Below are 17,277 nucleotides of genomic sequence, written 5' to 3'. Positions count from 1 at the left end.
TTTCTAGCTTATGGAGTACTCCCTACTGCACTAGTTACCTATTTCCTGTTTATTTCCCACTTGAAAAATCACATCCCAGAAACATAATGTAAGTTTTAAAAACTTACATTTATGACTATTCCATTTAAAATGTTTTGTTGAAAAACACAAAAAACAACTGGAATGCTGTAAACAGATTTAAGTCGGCCACAAAAAACATACTGACAGATGTTAGCATCTGTGAACATGGATCTTTATGACAGTCCTTTCCAATGTGGGCTTTTTTCAAAAAACAAAACCTCCCCTGTTTTTTTAAAAATATGTCTTACAAAATTTAAGCTGAGTTCTCCTTACCACAAGTATGACTTATCGATATATTAGTGTACCTGCTTGAAATGCTAGTTGTAGCAGTTGACACTCAACTTTTACTTGCGAATGCTGCCAGACAGGTTGATACATTGACTGCTTTTGTATTAAGGTAAACAGTGAGCATTATTAGATGAGGAAAGAGAGGAAAAAGGAAACACTATTTTGAAATGAATCAGTTTTACAGGATCACTACTTGCCAATAAAACCATTTTACACATAATTACATAGGCAGAGAGTACACAGAAATTTGCAACAACTTGCTAGAGTGTAATGAATCCCAGCAACTGACTGTAACGTTTCTGTGGTCCTATTCAAAAATAGAAATGTTACTTTCCCCACGCTTCCATTTCTTCCAGCCACTCAAACAAATGCTTGGCTATTCTAAATATTTTTCTCCCCAAGGGTCCTGCTTGCATGGTAGCTGGCCTTTCTGCTTCTCTAAGATCTGGCAAATAGAAAACAAAATAGAGAGTAAAACCAAAAGAACTATTGATGACTGGAGGAGGGAGGCTGATTACATTATTTTTTAAAGTAAATGTGTTGTCTTTCTTTTGATCTTGGTATAGAATATTTTTGTGGGCTAGAGTGCTAACATTCAGGTGGGAAGTAGGTCAAAACAATATGCCAAGAGAAGCGAATGGAAAACTTCTTTACTCACCCACAAAGATTTTAAACTGTGGATTCACAACCATTGCTAGCATTGTTTCACTTTAGAATTGCTTAGCTTTTCCTTCTTAATAGACAACACCCTTTTCTGTCCAGCTTCCTAACCTAAATCTTTTGAGCCTTCTGACTGGTTTAACTGCCTAACAGTCCTAAAAAATGTGCCTATTTTAGTTTCACCAACTACCACACAATGATCCCTGTCCTTTAAGGAATAAAACTGACCAACACTATTTTTTGCTGAACTCACGTGGCCCACTCAAAACAAACAGATGCTGGCAAAAGCCAAATCCAAATTATACACTGCTTTATCCCAGGAACACAAAGTACAAGGTCGACACAGTGAGTCAGACACCTCCACGCCAGAAAGCTCCTCAGGTTGACAGGATTCTCTTTTGGACTTGTGTATGTATAGTCAGGGCTCTTTCAAAAAGAGTCAAAATAATCAGTTTTAGACAAAAATGTGCTGTCTCATTTCTAAAAGTCTCTCTCTGATCAGAGGGGAAAAGGCAGCAAAAAGTATGCCAGGAATGCTGGGAAGGGGCAGATAGTCATGGCAAGTCATATTTTCTTTTCTTTTTTTTCCTCCTTGAAACTCCTTGAGCATGAAAAGTTCATTTGCAAGAACAGTTGATTTCTGAGGGAAAAGGCAAATGATTTGACAATAACATGGGGAATGTGAGAACAATTTGAGTATGACAGAAGCTGGAGAACATTTTGATCTCTCTAATGGTTTTTCATCGTCCTAAGAAAGCATACTTCAACAGACTTTAAAACATCAGACATATTCATTTCTCTATCCATAAAGGCAGTATTCTATATATTTATCTTTATGAACAATAGAGGTTAAATACAGGTAGGCATTACCTAATTTTTAGCACTTTACCCATTTTAGTTTTAAATAATTCAATGAATCAATTTCCCTAAAAGGAAAATCGAGGTTTCTCCCACAATTTGCCAGTCTCCTTCTAGAAACTGGATGCCCTGAACAAAACACATCACTTTCCTTGTTCCATATTTAATTTCATGCCTCTTTCATTCTACTGTGTTTTTATGCTTCCCTTGGCAACAACATCTAAGTTATTGTGGAGTGCTATAAAAAAAAAACATGCAATGAAATAGCCTGTCTAAAATACAAATAAATTAACTATTCATCTGCCTTGTAACTAATTAGAAAATTTTGTTTACAAATCAATGGATACTCTCACTCATCCTGCCTCCTAAAATACAAGTGTTGTTTTCAGGGCAGTTTTACTTTACAAAAAGAAGTTTACAAAAAAAAAAAAAAAAAGTTTTGCTCTACAAAAGAATGATCCATTAGTTGGTTCAAAGGACTGCCAGAGGGTGTCGGACCTATTCATTCGCTATCAGGTGACAGACAGATATTTTTGATAAATGACAAAATCTCATATGGATGCTTATTAGCCATGAAAATGGCAGGTGATGAAGTAGTACTAGGTGTTTGCCACTCCTCAGTCTTTAAAAGAGGTGGTCCTTCTCTTCTTTTCAAAAGAGTAAGTGGGCTGATTTTTCTCATCAGAGAACACAGATCCAAAGGACAGTCTGATAGCTGGGAACGACAACAACCGAGCTCTTTTTTTGAGCCGGAACGTCTATAAAATTTGAGGTACTTCCAAGATTTAACAACTGCACATAAGATTACCCAGCTACTGCATGTACTCAGAAGCAAAGGACCCTCATTTTTTATTTTATTTCTATTTCAGGTTTGATGTAAGAAGTGCAGTCTTGAGCTTTCTGTTAGCTTCACCCCATTCCTGGGAAGGGTGTGGACAGAGGCAGGCCAACTACCTGAAACTCTGCAATTGCAAGTTAAGTAGTATTTTTGGTTAAGAGTTTAAAAGGAAACATGGAAAGGGTATTATCTTTTGAATTCAGCTAGAACTGATGGAGTTAACATCAATTTGAATTACAGACTGTCAGCTGGCCTGACCTTTGATCAATTGTAGCCCTCTGAAAGAAAATCTACAAAGAGCAACACTGTTGTCAAAACTATTAGACTTGGTACTAATAAAGTACTTTTCCCTCACTTTTTTATCATAGTGAGAACCAGCTAAACCAATATAAAGCAATGAGTTCACACAACAAAAGGTATCAATTGCTTTTTAAAATTGATTCAAGTTAAACTCAGTGCAAACTCCATATATGTAAATGCCCTTTAATAAAATAATGGGGGCAAAGGTGTTATTAATTAATTTTCTACTGGTGACTGACTATGCATCTTAGGAAAGAATAAGCCTCCTAAATGCTTGGGGAGGAAGATTACTGACTGATGACTACTGTAAATTATCCAGTGGCCTACAAGGCAGCAAGAGTTGGGAGAATTCCAGTATTTCAAAAACTCAGGAAGAGAGACCTGTGAACATGCTGTTACCAGCGATGGGGTGGCTTGGAGGAACTCAAATTCTCCAAACCTTTGAAGAATCCTTTCAAAGCCTATTGCAAATTATATCTAGAGACTTCTCAATGCAACCCTTTAAACTAATTGCAATCTCCATTCAGGCCCTAAACTCTGAAGGAAGAGAGAATCTCCTAATATTCTGAAAAGCTGTTCTCAGGACCCTGATAGAAGCTCTGCCACTGCAGCTTACTTCAATAAGCTTCCCAAGTGAAAACAAAATCGAGTGTATCTGCCTCATTAAATTTTAACACGGCATGAACTGAAAGTTAGCACAAAACCTAAAGGAAGGGGATTCAGTAATAGACACAGTGATCTTAAACCCAGAGTTGCTGAGAAAAACTCTGAAATCAATCTTTGGCCTCAAACTTGGAGGAATGTAAGAAAAAGAAGGAAAGGGTTCAACGGCTCAGTACTGGCCAGAAGGAACTGTCTGGCATATCTTTTCTATTTTCATTTTTCCATCTCTGTATATACTCCTGTTTCAAAAGACCATTCTGAGCATAAGTTACTTGCAGAGCATATTGGAGGCTGAATTAGGTAAATGGGAAGTGGCTGATATAACAATTACTCAGTGACTCTCAAGTAATAGTAAACATCCACAATCATCAATGGTTTTAAATTAACTTCCCCCTAATTCATTTTCAACATTCTGTCATCTGTTGCTACAACACATGAACTGCAGGCAGAAAGACAAATCCTTCCCTCCTCCAGGCAGCATTAACTATATTTCACAATAAACTGATTAAAAAAATACACCATCACCATCGAGAACCTGCACCTTGTGGAGTGTGCTTATCTCCTGCTGAAAGAGGACTAAGAACGGCAGTTCCAAATTCCCTCCTCCTTGGGCTTCTCGTATGTTACAGCCTCACCAGCAAAATTCCCATGCATCTTTTTACTCACCTAACATTTGGTTGGTCTGAATTTATGATGGATGCTGCATGAGTAGGCTTGTTTTCTTGAACCTGGCATCTGAAACCTTCTCTTGCAGGCAAACAGTACACCCTCTGGATAACCACTCGTACCTGCACTTCTCTCCATCCCACTGCTCCCTGGCTTTCCACCATTTCAAGCAGAGAATCATTAAGAGTACTGAGGGTTGAGGGCTGCTTTTTGGAATCACACTTGTTACGGATTTGTGTAGTCTCTGGAGTACAAGCAACCTGGTGAAGGAAAACCCATTAATAGAAACATTTCATGGGACTCCAAAATCATGTAGCACAAAACAGTAAAACTTCAACATGAAAAATGACCACAAAAAGTAAAAGGTTAGTTCCAAAATACTTACTACATATAAACTAGCTTACAGACTAATGGCCAGCATTTATTGTGGATTTTTAATAAACATTCACAAGAGAGTTCAGCACACAGTGCTATCCTGTGTGAAACTGGTGCCCTGGACTGAACTAACTCAATCCATGAGAAATAGGGGTTACGCTAGGAGGAAAACAGAACTGGTATTAGCATTTATCATTTTTCTCCTTGATTTGAGTTTCCTTTTTACTTCTAAGATGGTCTGATTCTTCCTCTCCTAGAAAAGGGTATAATCCATCTTCAATGCTCCAGCTTTCAGATTAAGGTGAAAGTAAATAGGTGTCTAGTTTTATAGGATAGTAATTTAGTCTTCCGACTTACAAGTTTCAATGTAAAAGAATTAGATGATTAATGAAAAGTAGAAAACCTTAATCTTTTTCTATTCTTCTGCTACTTCCAAAATAAATTTTATGAATAAAATTATGATATGTATTGCCTTAGTTTAAACAAGTAACTTCATTAACCTTCATTTTAAAAGAAATCTCTCTCTTTTAGTAAAATCTGTATCACATGGTCTATCACATAGGCTCCTTTCCCAGCACAGGCCAAATTTCCATTTCCACAGTGAAATCTGTTTTTTAAAAAGCTGGGTGCCAAGAAGAGTTTTTGGAGTGATAAAGACCTTGTTATAAACACTACGCACCAGCAGAGAAGGACATTTACAGTATTTAAAAGAAAATGCTGGTGCTATGCTACCTCATGTCCACAAAGTTGTTACAATGAACTTTTCTACTGAGTTTCAAATGAAGTGTTTTTGTTTGGTAGGAAATATGAGTGGAACAAGTAAATTACACTGGTTTTGGCATACCAAAGTAGAAGCTGTTTAAAAGGTACAGTGGTTGCAGAAATAAGATTAGGATTTGATTTATTTAACTTTTTCATTCCCAGGCCTACAGGGAGAATTACATATAAGGCAAACAGAAGATGTTGAGACTCGATATTGTTCATCAAACTCTTAGGCCAAACTTCTCAAACATTAAGAATGATTTTGGGTGGCCAACATAAAACCTTTACAAGACCTTTAGTTTCAGAAAGTGCTGGCACAGAGTATCAGAAAACCAGATCCCTTAAAATAACTCAGCTTGCACAATCACAGTTAAAGACATGCACAGTCAATAGTAATTTTAATATAAACAAAATCACAATAGGGAAAACAAGAAGCAAGGAGGGGCTCAAGGCAGGGGGTTACCAACTGATACTTTAAAGAAAGGATAGGATTGATTAGGAAATGAGTTAAGAAATGGGAGTGGAAAGGGAATATTTATTAAAAATAATAACTTGAGTCAGTTAATAGAAAAGCGATTTTGTTTCAAATAAAACTTGGCTATTCAGCTGCAAAGAATAAGAGAAAAATCAATGAAAAACCAAGCTAGAATTACTATTTAGCACAGTAGTGAGACTTCAGTGAAATAACTTCGCAGCAGTTCAGCATCTGGATGGGCCAAAAGCCTCTGCTAAGAAAATATTATTTAAATAAACATCACATTATTCAGCCTTAACTAAATGAAAGGGGAAACTGAACAGGTCTGTAATTTAGAATTTTTCTTATGATTTCCAAACATCTGTTCACCAACTTCTTATAAAGCGCTCATCTGCAAACAAAATGAGCCTTACCTGATTTTCTGAAGATTCCCGGGGTATATCATCTTCAAGGTCATTTAATCTAAATGTCTGTGCCAAAGATATAATATTCTTTCTAATAAGCATCTTTGCAGGACCATGTGTCTTCTCTCTTGTCTCTAAGTGTTCACTAAGTAGCACCTTCTGACTGAAGTATGTATTCATGATAACAGGAACATTTGCATTTTGGAGAAGTAGTTTTTGCCTGCAAAAACAACATTTAATTGGCATCAAATGCATTATGAGTTATACTACAGTAAAACACTTTTTAAAAATATTTCTTGTGCTGTATTTCTCTCCCCTTTGTTCTACAGTCCTCATTAAAACACCCAAAGGTGAGTTATCCAAAACGCAAATAAACTATCCCATAGATCTAGCCAGCTCAGATCAGTCTCATCAGCTCAGGCACAGCCCTGTGCAGGTGCAAGGGACAATTTAGGTGTGGAAGCATGTTGAGCTGGCAAGGCCATGAACCTCACGCGGCTTCATGCGAAGCCTGCTTGGTGTCCCAGCGTTGTCATTCAAGACAGGACCGGGTCCCTGGACCACCGTTACGGTAGGAGCCACGAAGGATTTTTAATTCAGTTTCCGTGCTGGCTCAGCCAGAGCTGGCCTGGCCTTTCAGAGTGGGCACCCCTCTCTGCTCAATGCTTCCCATGAACCGGAGCGTGCCAGCTCGCTCCTTACCGCAGCCTCTGGAGAGCTGATCCTTCCTCTCTTTCTCCCACATTTTTCTAAAAGCAAAATTTTATACTTTTCCTAAGATATACCGCATATTATTTTGCCTCAAAAGCTGTTTCCTGTATGTTTGTTGCTGTTATAAACTTGCTCTCCAAGAGGCAGTTTGGGTTTCTGGTGCCAAAGTAAATTCCCAAATAGCTTCATGCAGCAATTTCTTGCCTAGCTGATTAAGGCAATGGTTGGAGAATCGCTAAACACACAATAAAATTAATGCTAAAACGTGCCCTGATGTTGATGGCTTTTTCACATTAGTATCACTATCATATATTTAGAAATACACTTCTTATACTCACAGGATACAAATCTAATGAAGTCAGTTAACCAAAACAATCTGCAATCTCATTTTCTAGAGACAATCAAAAGAGAAATAAAATCCACTTAGTGTGTTTATTGCAGGCTATGTTTTTCTACTGTTAGATTTGTATCGTCTGGGAGTAAAACAAGGTCTCCTGCCTTGGCAGCAAAACTGAGCTGACCTGAGTTCAGAAGTAACCTCAGGACTTGAGTCTCCAGATTGCTAAACAGTCATATTATGGAGATGAAGCAAGCTTTCACATCTATGACATTATTTGTTAAAATGAAACCACACAAAGTAAAAAAAAAAAAAAAACCTTTAAAAATTATTTATTTCTGTTCTTGACCAGACAAACATTGCAATATGGGTTTGTAACCAACTGTTTTATTCTCTGCAGAGCAGACAGCTAAATGGGATTTAATGCATACATATTTTCAAAACAATAAGAACAGTTGCAATAAGCTATTAAATATAAACCCCAGGTATTTTTTAATTAGAAAAATAACATAAGAAAATGGGAAATAGTTCTCTGCTTTTTGGAAAAAAATATACATTTAAAAATAATCTTGCAACTTAAAACTATAACTCAAACACACGTTATAAAAAAGATGTATTGCTTTCTATTTGTGAACATTCACAGAAATTATGATTTGAAAAAAAATAATTTCACAGAACATTTACAGCATAAAATTAAGCAGTGAACTTCTTCACAATGCCTTACTACCATGTGTGAACTCTTGAGGTCTAAGTGAGTAGTTCTTCCGTTATGGACACTCAATCTCTTGACTCTAGGTAAATTTGGTAACAGGGTGCCAATTAAGAAAAGTATGACGGTAGCTCACAAGGCTGCCAAATAGTTATTGGCTGATAATTTTCTGCATTACAGGATTAAATTGAGGAATTAGCGCTTTTTTTTCCTTCATTTTTTAAATGTTTTTTTTCTCCCAGGTTTCATGGGCTATCCATCTTTTACATATTAAACAAGTGGCTACTGAACCATATATCTCTGACCAGGATGATTTCAAATCTATTAAATATATAATTCATTAAAAAGGAACTTGTGCTATAGTAATCTTATTTTTATGTCAGCAAACCAAGACATCTCTGATCTTATAATATTTTTATGTCTAAACTGTCATTACCTCTTCACTCTGAAGAATAAAAATGTATGTACAGCTTGCAATGAACCTCAGAACAGTTTGGGCTGTCTTTGCATACAGACATGCAATGAAAATGTTAGCAGCTACTTTCTTGAGACTTCTGCATTCAGACCCAAAGTAAACAGGAAATCTCTCTGAACACGAGTCTGCTACGTCACGAATGTCAAAAGAATGCTTGCTTGATCTAAATCATCGCAGTCTCTAAAAACACTGACGTTAATAGCAAATCGTTTTCAGGAACTCTGAGGTTTATGGTTTTATTTCTATTTTCCTGCTGCAGATATGTGATCAGCTTTTCTTTTTCTTTTTCTTTTTTTTAAGCCAGGTAGGTTTTACTGATACCCAAATTACATGTACCATGGTTTTGCTATGCTTATGCATTCCATGCCTCGATTACTTTTATAACCACCAAGAGCTTTCTCTGCTCAGTTTTACATGGGTAATACTGTAAATTAATGACTAGTCAGCATTTCTGCAAGGGAAAGAAAGAAGATAGATAAGCACACTTTCAGGAGAAGTCCTCCATTTCTTACTTGCAGTATTAGTTCCCTAAGAACACTTTCCCTAATGGATCACTTTTTTGAGACCTGCATACCTGTCCACAGACTTAGCAGTCACTCTTCAGCTCAGTCAGTGGAATAATCAGAGTAGTCTACTTATTTTTTTCCTGTTTTTCAATGGACTTTCAGTTTTCTCCCAACAGGAAATGAAAATAACCAGCAATAAATAGAAATAGTAAAATGAAAGAAAGAAGTTTATAATAAGCTCCTTTATTTTTACATAGGTGGATGACTAAATAGAAATATTATATATACATTCTCCCCAAAGAATGACAACTATAGTTATATCATTTAAGTGAGAAAGCCAGCTAAATACATTCCAAGTCTTGGAAACAAAGCAAAACAAAACCAAAATATTTCTAAGAGAACACGTTCAACAGAAACTGCAACAAGCCACAAGAAGCCATAAATGAGGGAAACATGCATTAAAAATTATTAAAATATACACCAATTTAAATACAGTGAAATGATCGAAGGCAAGTTACTTTTCTCTAAAGTTTTTCACTGTAGAAATACATTTTCTCAAAAATAATATAAGATAAAAATTGAGACAGACATCCCATAATAAGCAGGTAGAAGCGCCTTGTGAAGTACCTCTCCACAAAAGAGAAAAGCTTGATCTCCGAGATACTGCTCTTAAGTTTTTCTTGACCATGTAACTAATGAGACTGAAGTCACCAAAGATGGGCATAAGCCATTTTCAGCCCTGGGGTATCCGAACACAAGAATTAATTGAATGAATACTCCTTCCTTTTCTGGAAATTCCTCCTAATATTGCTCAGCTCAGACTAACTCTGCAGGACGGGAATTTTGATCTTCATCATTATAGAAAACTCTGTGTCACCACTTTATAATGTTCATGACCTCTTTACAACAAAAGCGACTGGGGTAAGAAAAAACACACACACACACCTTAATTCTTTTTGTCTGCTTGGAAGATACAGAGTCAGACAAAGAAAACTGGAAGAGTTAAAAATAAAAAATAAAAAAAATCAGTTGTACAAACATTCACTGCTGTCCTGAGCAGCAGGTATTGCCCATGTACCTGAGACACCAGAGCTGATCACATGAGCTTTCCCAATCTGTCCTTACTGTAGCTTCTCTACAACCAGAAGTAAGCCTACTTATTTTTCCACTTTAACACTGGTGGAATCAAGCATATACAGAGCAAGCAAATATGGTTACCTGATACATTAAATGGGGGGAAAAGACCCCCTCGGGTCTTTCTGCATCGCTAGGTATTCTTTTCTGTGTGTTGTGTTTATGGAATGGGGCCTCTAATAAAATATTTTTCCCATAGGAAAACAAAATGACTGTAAAGAGACTTAAAGATGGCTTTGAGAGCTTTCTAGTATACTCTGTAGGATGAACTTAACAAAGTGTTAAATAGGTATTGCCAAGACTTTCATGATCTCTCTTAATTTTCTTCTTTTCTAACTCCTTCACTGTATTTAAATGCTTACTTTCAAAGAATCAGAAGGAGACATCATGTTATTAATCAAATCATACAGAAACGATGGGAAGAAAATAAAGTTCACATACAGTCTTAAAAGAATACCTCTCTCATTTTCTTCTTGCTCAGCAAAGTATATTTAAAACTTGGACTAGCAATCCACTTCCTCGCTAACTGCCTTTAGAGGAAAGGTCAGTTGTAATGGCCCGAAGTAGAGATTGTGAACTTTCTACGCTGCAGGACATTTTTTTTCTCGTATTTAACTTCATAGACAATCAACAGTTGCTGTAACTGGTCACGTAATGAAGTAACATGAGGCAATAATGTTATTATTTCTTTTCCAGCAGCAGCTTCCCTCTCCAGGGATGTGGCATGTTTTTCTCGTCCTCCCCCCACGATGAACGGGCCACCCAGCGGAGTGGAAGCCAGGGAGGTGCTTGCCTGCACTTCTCTGCAAACCATGGTCTCTCACGGCTTGAGCTGTGAAACGCTACAGACGCTTATAGCAAGGAACAGGCTAAAGTAGCTGAAGTTTGAACTTGAGTCAGGGTCTTAATCCCGTTGTCAAACAGTCGGCAGGTTTAGACCGCAGTTTGCCTTGTGCAGCTGCTGCGCTCGCTTTCTGTCCGCGCTCGCCGGCAGCAAGAAGTGCCGAATCTATGGCAGCAGTTAACTAATAAACCACAGACTTCCGCCGAGTTGTGCTGACATCAAACAACGGGGCTGGTTCATGAACTCAGGATGACTTTGGAGCACTTTAAATTTGAGAACATTTTTTTGTTTGCTTACTTTGAGTATTTGGGGTTTTTTTTCTTTCTTTTACAAAGTGCTGATTTTTTTTGAGAAGGGCGCTGTATTAATTGAACACTTGGAACATTGCAGTTTCAGTGCATGTTGTAGGGTGTTATGAAACAGATTCATTTCAAGCCTCAAAACATTGCTTCCTGGGTAAAGATTTAATATCATCAAATAGAGCAGCAGTCGGACATGCAGGGTAAGAGCACGTCCGAACCTCACACTGGTCCTCAGGAGCGTGAGGACCCTTTCCCCATGTGCATTCAATACAAGGGCCATCCCTAACTTCCTGGGAATCACTTCTTTTGTGCAATATGGAAGAAGTTGACCAGGAGCGCTCACGTTGCCCTTCCCTTGGGGTTGAGGCCTATTTGCACTGTTTTACCTGTGAGAAATTATAAAATGTTCAAGAAATGCCTGAGCACTATAACTAAAAAAAAAATTTCCCAAATCCAGACAGATCTCTGTCCACCCACCACCCAAGGGCTGTCTTCCCAATATTTAGCCTAAATCAAAAAGCCATTTGGAACAGCTTCACCTTCTGCCATGTCTAGAGATTGCACAAATACAGAATTTACTAGCTAGCAAGAACTTCAACATGAGCAACATCCATGAGTGTCTTTATTCATCAGTGTGTGAGTAATCCCACTACTTACATGTGAACTTCCATCAGTGTCATTTACCAACGCTTGAGTGAACTGTGTGAATACTATCTATGCTTATATGATAACTGTCATAAGCAAAATGCAAACTTTCTTGAAAACAAAAAAATCAACTGTTATTTCTGTCTTTGAAATTATCGTATTCAAAGCAACAGACTATAATGGGACACAGTTCTCAGGGTTGATTGTACTATTTTCTCCATGAAGAAATACTATTAACCATCTAGATCAAAGTCCAGAGTCACATATGCCAACTGTAAATTCTCAGCTGTGTCAGGTCTCCAAAGAAATGCAACTTCAGCACCTCAGAGTAGTAGATCAGCAGAGGATATACCAATAAAAAGCTACTTGGTCTATGTTTAAAATGTGTACTTTTAGCATATGATGCATTTTATTTGTGAATACATAAATAGTTATTTTGCTTCCCTATGGACAAAATATTTTATTAGAGGCCCCATTCCATGAAAACAATACACAGATAAAAGAATACACAATAACACAACATATATATTGTTATAACCCAAAATGTTACCATTCATTCCTCAACTTTAAGTAAAAAGTAAAATTAAAGGACATTGCTAAAACATTACAAGTAATTAAAGTACATCTTCATTGTAGCATAAGTTCTTACTACAAAATAATATTGTTCTTCTCAACAAAATTATCTGTAAACCTAAGAAATCATTCCAGCAAGAAATTACACTACACAAAGCCAACATTTTCATCACTTTATCATTTTATTAATTTCAAAGTAATCTCATAGACTAACCACTGGCTTGCCATAGTATACTGCCTTTTGAAATATGACACCCTGCAACATGAAATAAGTTGTATGGAAATTTTCATATTTAAAAAGAGCTCTGCTATAAAAAGCTTGTGGTTAACATAACGTGCTATTACATCACACCCCCAGTGCTCTCACCTCTGCAGTGAGGTAGTGCATTGTGTGCTTATCAAAAAGGATGTACACGTCTGCTGATGTACGAAAGCACAGACAGATATCACAGCAAATCTCATCCAGCTCCAGGAAATTACTGTAATACCAGGCCTTAACAAGGTTGGAAAATAGGGAAGTTCCTGAAAGCCAAGAGCTCTCCAGTCACTCACTTGCTTCAGCCGTAAAGAAAGCACCTGAAATTTCTGCAATTCTAGACAACCCTTCATCATGACAAAGCCTGTCCTTCAGCACCAGCAAACATAACCCCCCCCACAGCCTGCACTTATATACAATCTGGCATGAAAACAATCTCTCAAGCTTACTAGGCTAATACTTTTGAGATAATTTACTAAAAATCTATTCCAACTGTGATGCTGAGACTTTTTTAATACCTAGTGAATGTCAGGCACAAAACAGTTTTTTTAAGATTTAAAGTTCTACTAGAAATCTGTTAAAAAAAGCTGCATGCAATAGATCATTAAACTAGAAAGGTGTTTTGTAAAATATCCAAAACAAAAATACCCCCCCCACACACACAAAGTATGAGGGTGTTATAAGTAAGTAGGGAGATATAAATATCATGGTTATCTTTTCATAATTGAGGTGTTATGAAAGAATTCCAGTCTGCATGTTCACCCCATATATCAACTTCTGTCTGACTAGCCACGAGCTCATTACTCAGCAGACTTATTCTGTGTGCTCCCAGTGCTAAACTGCACGTAGGGTTGGTTGGAGGTGGCTCAGTGAGGATGGCTGCAGCCAGCAGGAAGCTCAGGGATGTGTAGTAGGGATTCTGAAAGGCAAAAAAAAAGGAAGCAAGCAAACTGCAAAAGTTACACCATATTAAAATTCCTGGTGAATGTTAGAGACGGCACAGAAATGGCCACACTGGTGTCAGGTTAAAGGCCCACCTAGCCTGTATTCTAGCTTACAGCAGCAAACAGCAGATGCTTCAGAAAGACTACAAAAATAAAAGCAAGCATATAGTGAAACTTCTACGGAATACTCTCCTATAATAACTTCTAATAACTTTCAGCTTAGGGACTTGCTGAGGCAGAAAAAGTCTCTCTGTAGTTAATAGTCCTTGGTAGATTTTTCTTCCGGAAACTCATTGGTCTGCTTTTTGAACCCTTGTAAATGTCTGGCATCCACAACATCCTGCAGCATCCACAGTCTAATGCTCTGCAGTCTAATTATATGCATGTGAGGAACCACTTCCTTTTGTTTGTTTTGAATCTGTCACCTAGTGGTTACATTGCTGCCCCCCACTTCTTGCTTTGGAAGAGATGGTGAACGATCATCCTTCTCAATGCACTTCCTAATACAGACCTCTACCACAGCCTGTCCCAGCCACTTCTTTTTCAAGGTGAAGCGCCCTAGTCATCTTAGTCATTTCTCATAGAGAAGCTGTTCCACACCTCTCCTTGTCACACTTCTCTGATATTTTCCCACTTCTGCTCTGTGTTTTTGAGTTGGGGGACTAAAATTGCAACCTGAGATGCACCTTGAATTTCTACAGTGACATAATGATGTTTTCAGCTCCCTTCCTAATAATTCCTGCCATTCTATATATTTTTCTGTTAACTAGATGAAAAATGAGCTGACGTATTAATGAAACTATGAGAACTCTAAAAACTCATTCACAAATAGTAACCACCCAGAGCCCACCATTTCATATGTGTGCTTCACATTTACCTACAACAAATGCCTCATAGGAGAGATCAGATCCTCCCTCCAGCCCCAGTTCCAGAGTGCCCTATGGGAGGACGAACATCCTCCCCTGTGTCAAAAGGAACTAATAAAGTTTCACGCTGGCTTTCCTGGATTGTGTTCTGTACCACTCTGAACGTAAAGGGAGAGTGTTGTTTGCTCTTCAGTTATGGCCTCTTTATCTAACCGCTTTGTAATTATGGACTACAACCCAGAAACACAGTCCCGCCCAGGGTCCCAGCAGCAGCCTGTGGCAAACTAGGCCGTTTGGCCACCTCGTAAAAGCTCTGGAAGGTGCCAAGAAGGCACTTCAGGATCTGTGGCAGAACTCTACTATCGTTCCCTATACGCAGCTTTAGAAAGGTGTGATTACAGCAGGCTCCAAGGGAGCCTCTGTCACGGGCTGAGCTGACTCAGAGCTCAGCTCCACCAGAGCAGGTGGTAGGAGCCAGCAAAGAGATTCATGTCTCCTTTCTGCTCTCAAAAGGAAGGGTCAGTTTAGATTTGAGGCCAGCTGATACCCAGGTTAATAGATTACTTTGTAGACTCTCCATTTTCAGCTTTCACAAAGCAGTAAAAGATGCCGGTATGCAGACTACCTCCTGGTGTGTAGGCTACTACATTACCACCCCTTCCCCAAACCGAAGGCAACTCCGAAATCATAAAAATTCCACTGGTTCGCACTTACGCTTATCCTATGCAAATCCAATACATGAAAGTAGTATATTTTGAGACTAATCTAGCAGGGAAAAAAATACTTCCAAATTATACCACAAAAGTCATAGAAAAATAGTTAAAACATGACCATGTCTGCAAGTACAGACATGTGTTTTAGAAAGGTTTTCAACTTGTGAATGTTTCTTTCTGAACATTGAAATGTAAAGTGTATTCTTCACCATTAACAGTGTGGTAACTTTTGTAATATAGAATGCACAGAATATGCATAGGATGCAAACTTTCTAAGTTACTCTTCTATTATATAGCACAATTAAAATATACAGACAGTCATAAATCAAGGTATTTACATTGCACTGTTTTTGTGTATAGGCCTGAGTGAGAAAAGCAACTTGCTCTGAAGGGAGAAGAGAGATTCAAAGTTAGCACTTTACAAATGCTCTACAGCATCATTTTAAAGGAAAATTGACAATTTTTTCACCACATTTGGTGCTACCATTAAAAAATGTATAACAAAGGTAAAGGTAGTGCAGATAAGCCAGCAACGCTTTAACCCATGTACTACATAAATCTGTTCAAGCAAAGTCAGAATAATGCTGCTAAAACTGGAATCCAGTCTACTGCAATCCACCCACTGGAGTCATCAATGTAAACATAAAAATGATAGTGGCAAGAATGGGAATTTTTTTTTACAAAAATATCCCAGTTTAGACATAGACTCAATGAAACATGCCGTATAAGGGAAGTCAAGAGACTAAGCCTGCCCCAGAAACACTGTTGTTCTATGATAAACAAAATACCTTTCTTCTTTTTCGGGTGGAAAACAGCTATCAGTATATGTGCTTTAAAGGTTATCACACTCAAGAATTATTTTCAGAACTTCATTTACTTCTGTGTAATAGTGCATGTCTTTTCCATTAAATCACAATAGATGGAATTTGTGGCATTGCTTTCTCACAGCTGAAATAAAGAAAAACCCTCTGAGAAATAACATTTGAAGTTAGATATACTCATTAACCCTGCCTTCATTTTGCTTTTTTGAATCAAGAGCAATATTAATATTCCCATATTACTTTAAAGATATAATTGTACAGAACAAACAACAACTCTCAATTTAACACTGAAAGTTTATATTGGTGGTCAGCAGGTCACTGCTTAGCCTTTGATTTGTTTTATTTCATTGAACGCTTGCAATAACAATTAGCCACTAGATCATGCCAGAGTGAATTTTCCTGCTGTATCATACTATTTTTACACGATACAGCTCTTCTTTGGATTCATCTAAGACGCTGATAAGTTGGCAGACCAGACTCAATAATGCAAAGACATGGACCTTGTACTTCCCTTCGAAACCCTGAATTGCTTCTTTTGTGGTCCCATTAGCCTTTAAGACTATACAGCTTCATTAAGTTCTAGGTTTACTTTTCAGTTTCAAAGAATATTTATTTCTAGAGGAAACAGTCTTTTCTACTTCAGATAGAAGAAAATTACAGACATATAGAGGGAAGTAGAAAGGCCTTAGTCCTTCAAAAAAAACAAAAAACCTTACACAGCTAATCTTCTATTTCTTTAAAATACATCAAGGTCTACCAACCAAAGAAGCAAAAAACAAACAAAACAAACAAAAAAAACCCCCAAACCTTCAAAGTTTACCTACCACAATTCTCTGCATTGCACAGTCTTATGAATATAACTCCTTGAAACTAATTTTAAGCCAAGGTGAAAGACAGGGAAAAATACCGGGAAAATCATTACGGAGTAAAAAAATAAAAACAACTTTTCAGAACAAGGACAAGATCTATATTTGTACCTTCCTATAGGGTCTAACAAAATGGTACTGTAACCTGATTCATATCTGGAGGCACTGTCATAAATATAATGAAAATTCTACAAGTCTGGTATAAATACATCCACCAAAGCAGTGA

General features: G+C 37.5%; 1 protein-coding gene across 7 annotated transcripts in view; it reads right to left on the bottom strand.

Moving 5' to 3' along the window:
- The window catches only part of SPIDR (scaffold protein involved in DNA repair), a 216,169-nt gene that overhangs the window by 67,355 nt on the left and 131,537 nt on the right, over positions 1–17,277 (bottom strand). For all 7 annotated transcript variants that reach the window (XM_067290441.1, XM_067290440.1, XM_067290438.1 and 4 more), the window contains exons 9-10: positions 6,359–6,569; positions 4,334–4,593 (exon numbers count right to left, since the gene is read on the bottom strand). In XM_067290441.1, the coding sequence (XP_067146542.1) occupies positions 4,334–4,593; positions 6,359–6,569 (471 nt within the window). The remainder of the gene's footprint in view (positions 1–4,333; positions 4,594–6,358; positions 6,570–17,277) is intronic.

Source organism: Apteryx mantelli, chromosome 2 (genome assembly GCF_036417845.1).
Source record: "Apteryx mantelli isolate bAptMan1 chromosome 2, bAptMan1.hap1, whole genome shotgun sequence".
NCBI lineage: Eukaryota > Metazoa > Chordata > Aves > Apterygiformes > Apterygidae > Apteryx > Apteryx mantelli.
This window is presented reverse-complemented; position numbering and strand designations above follow the sequence as displayed.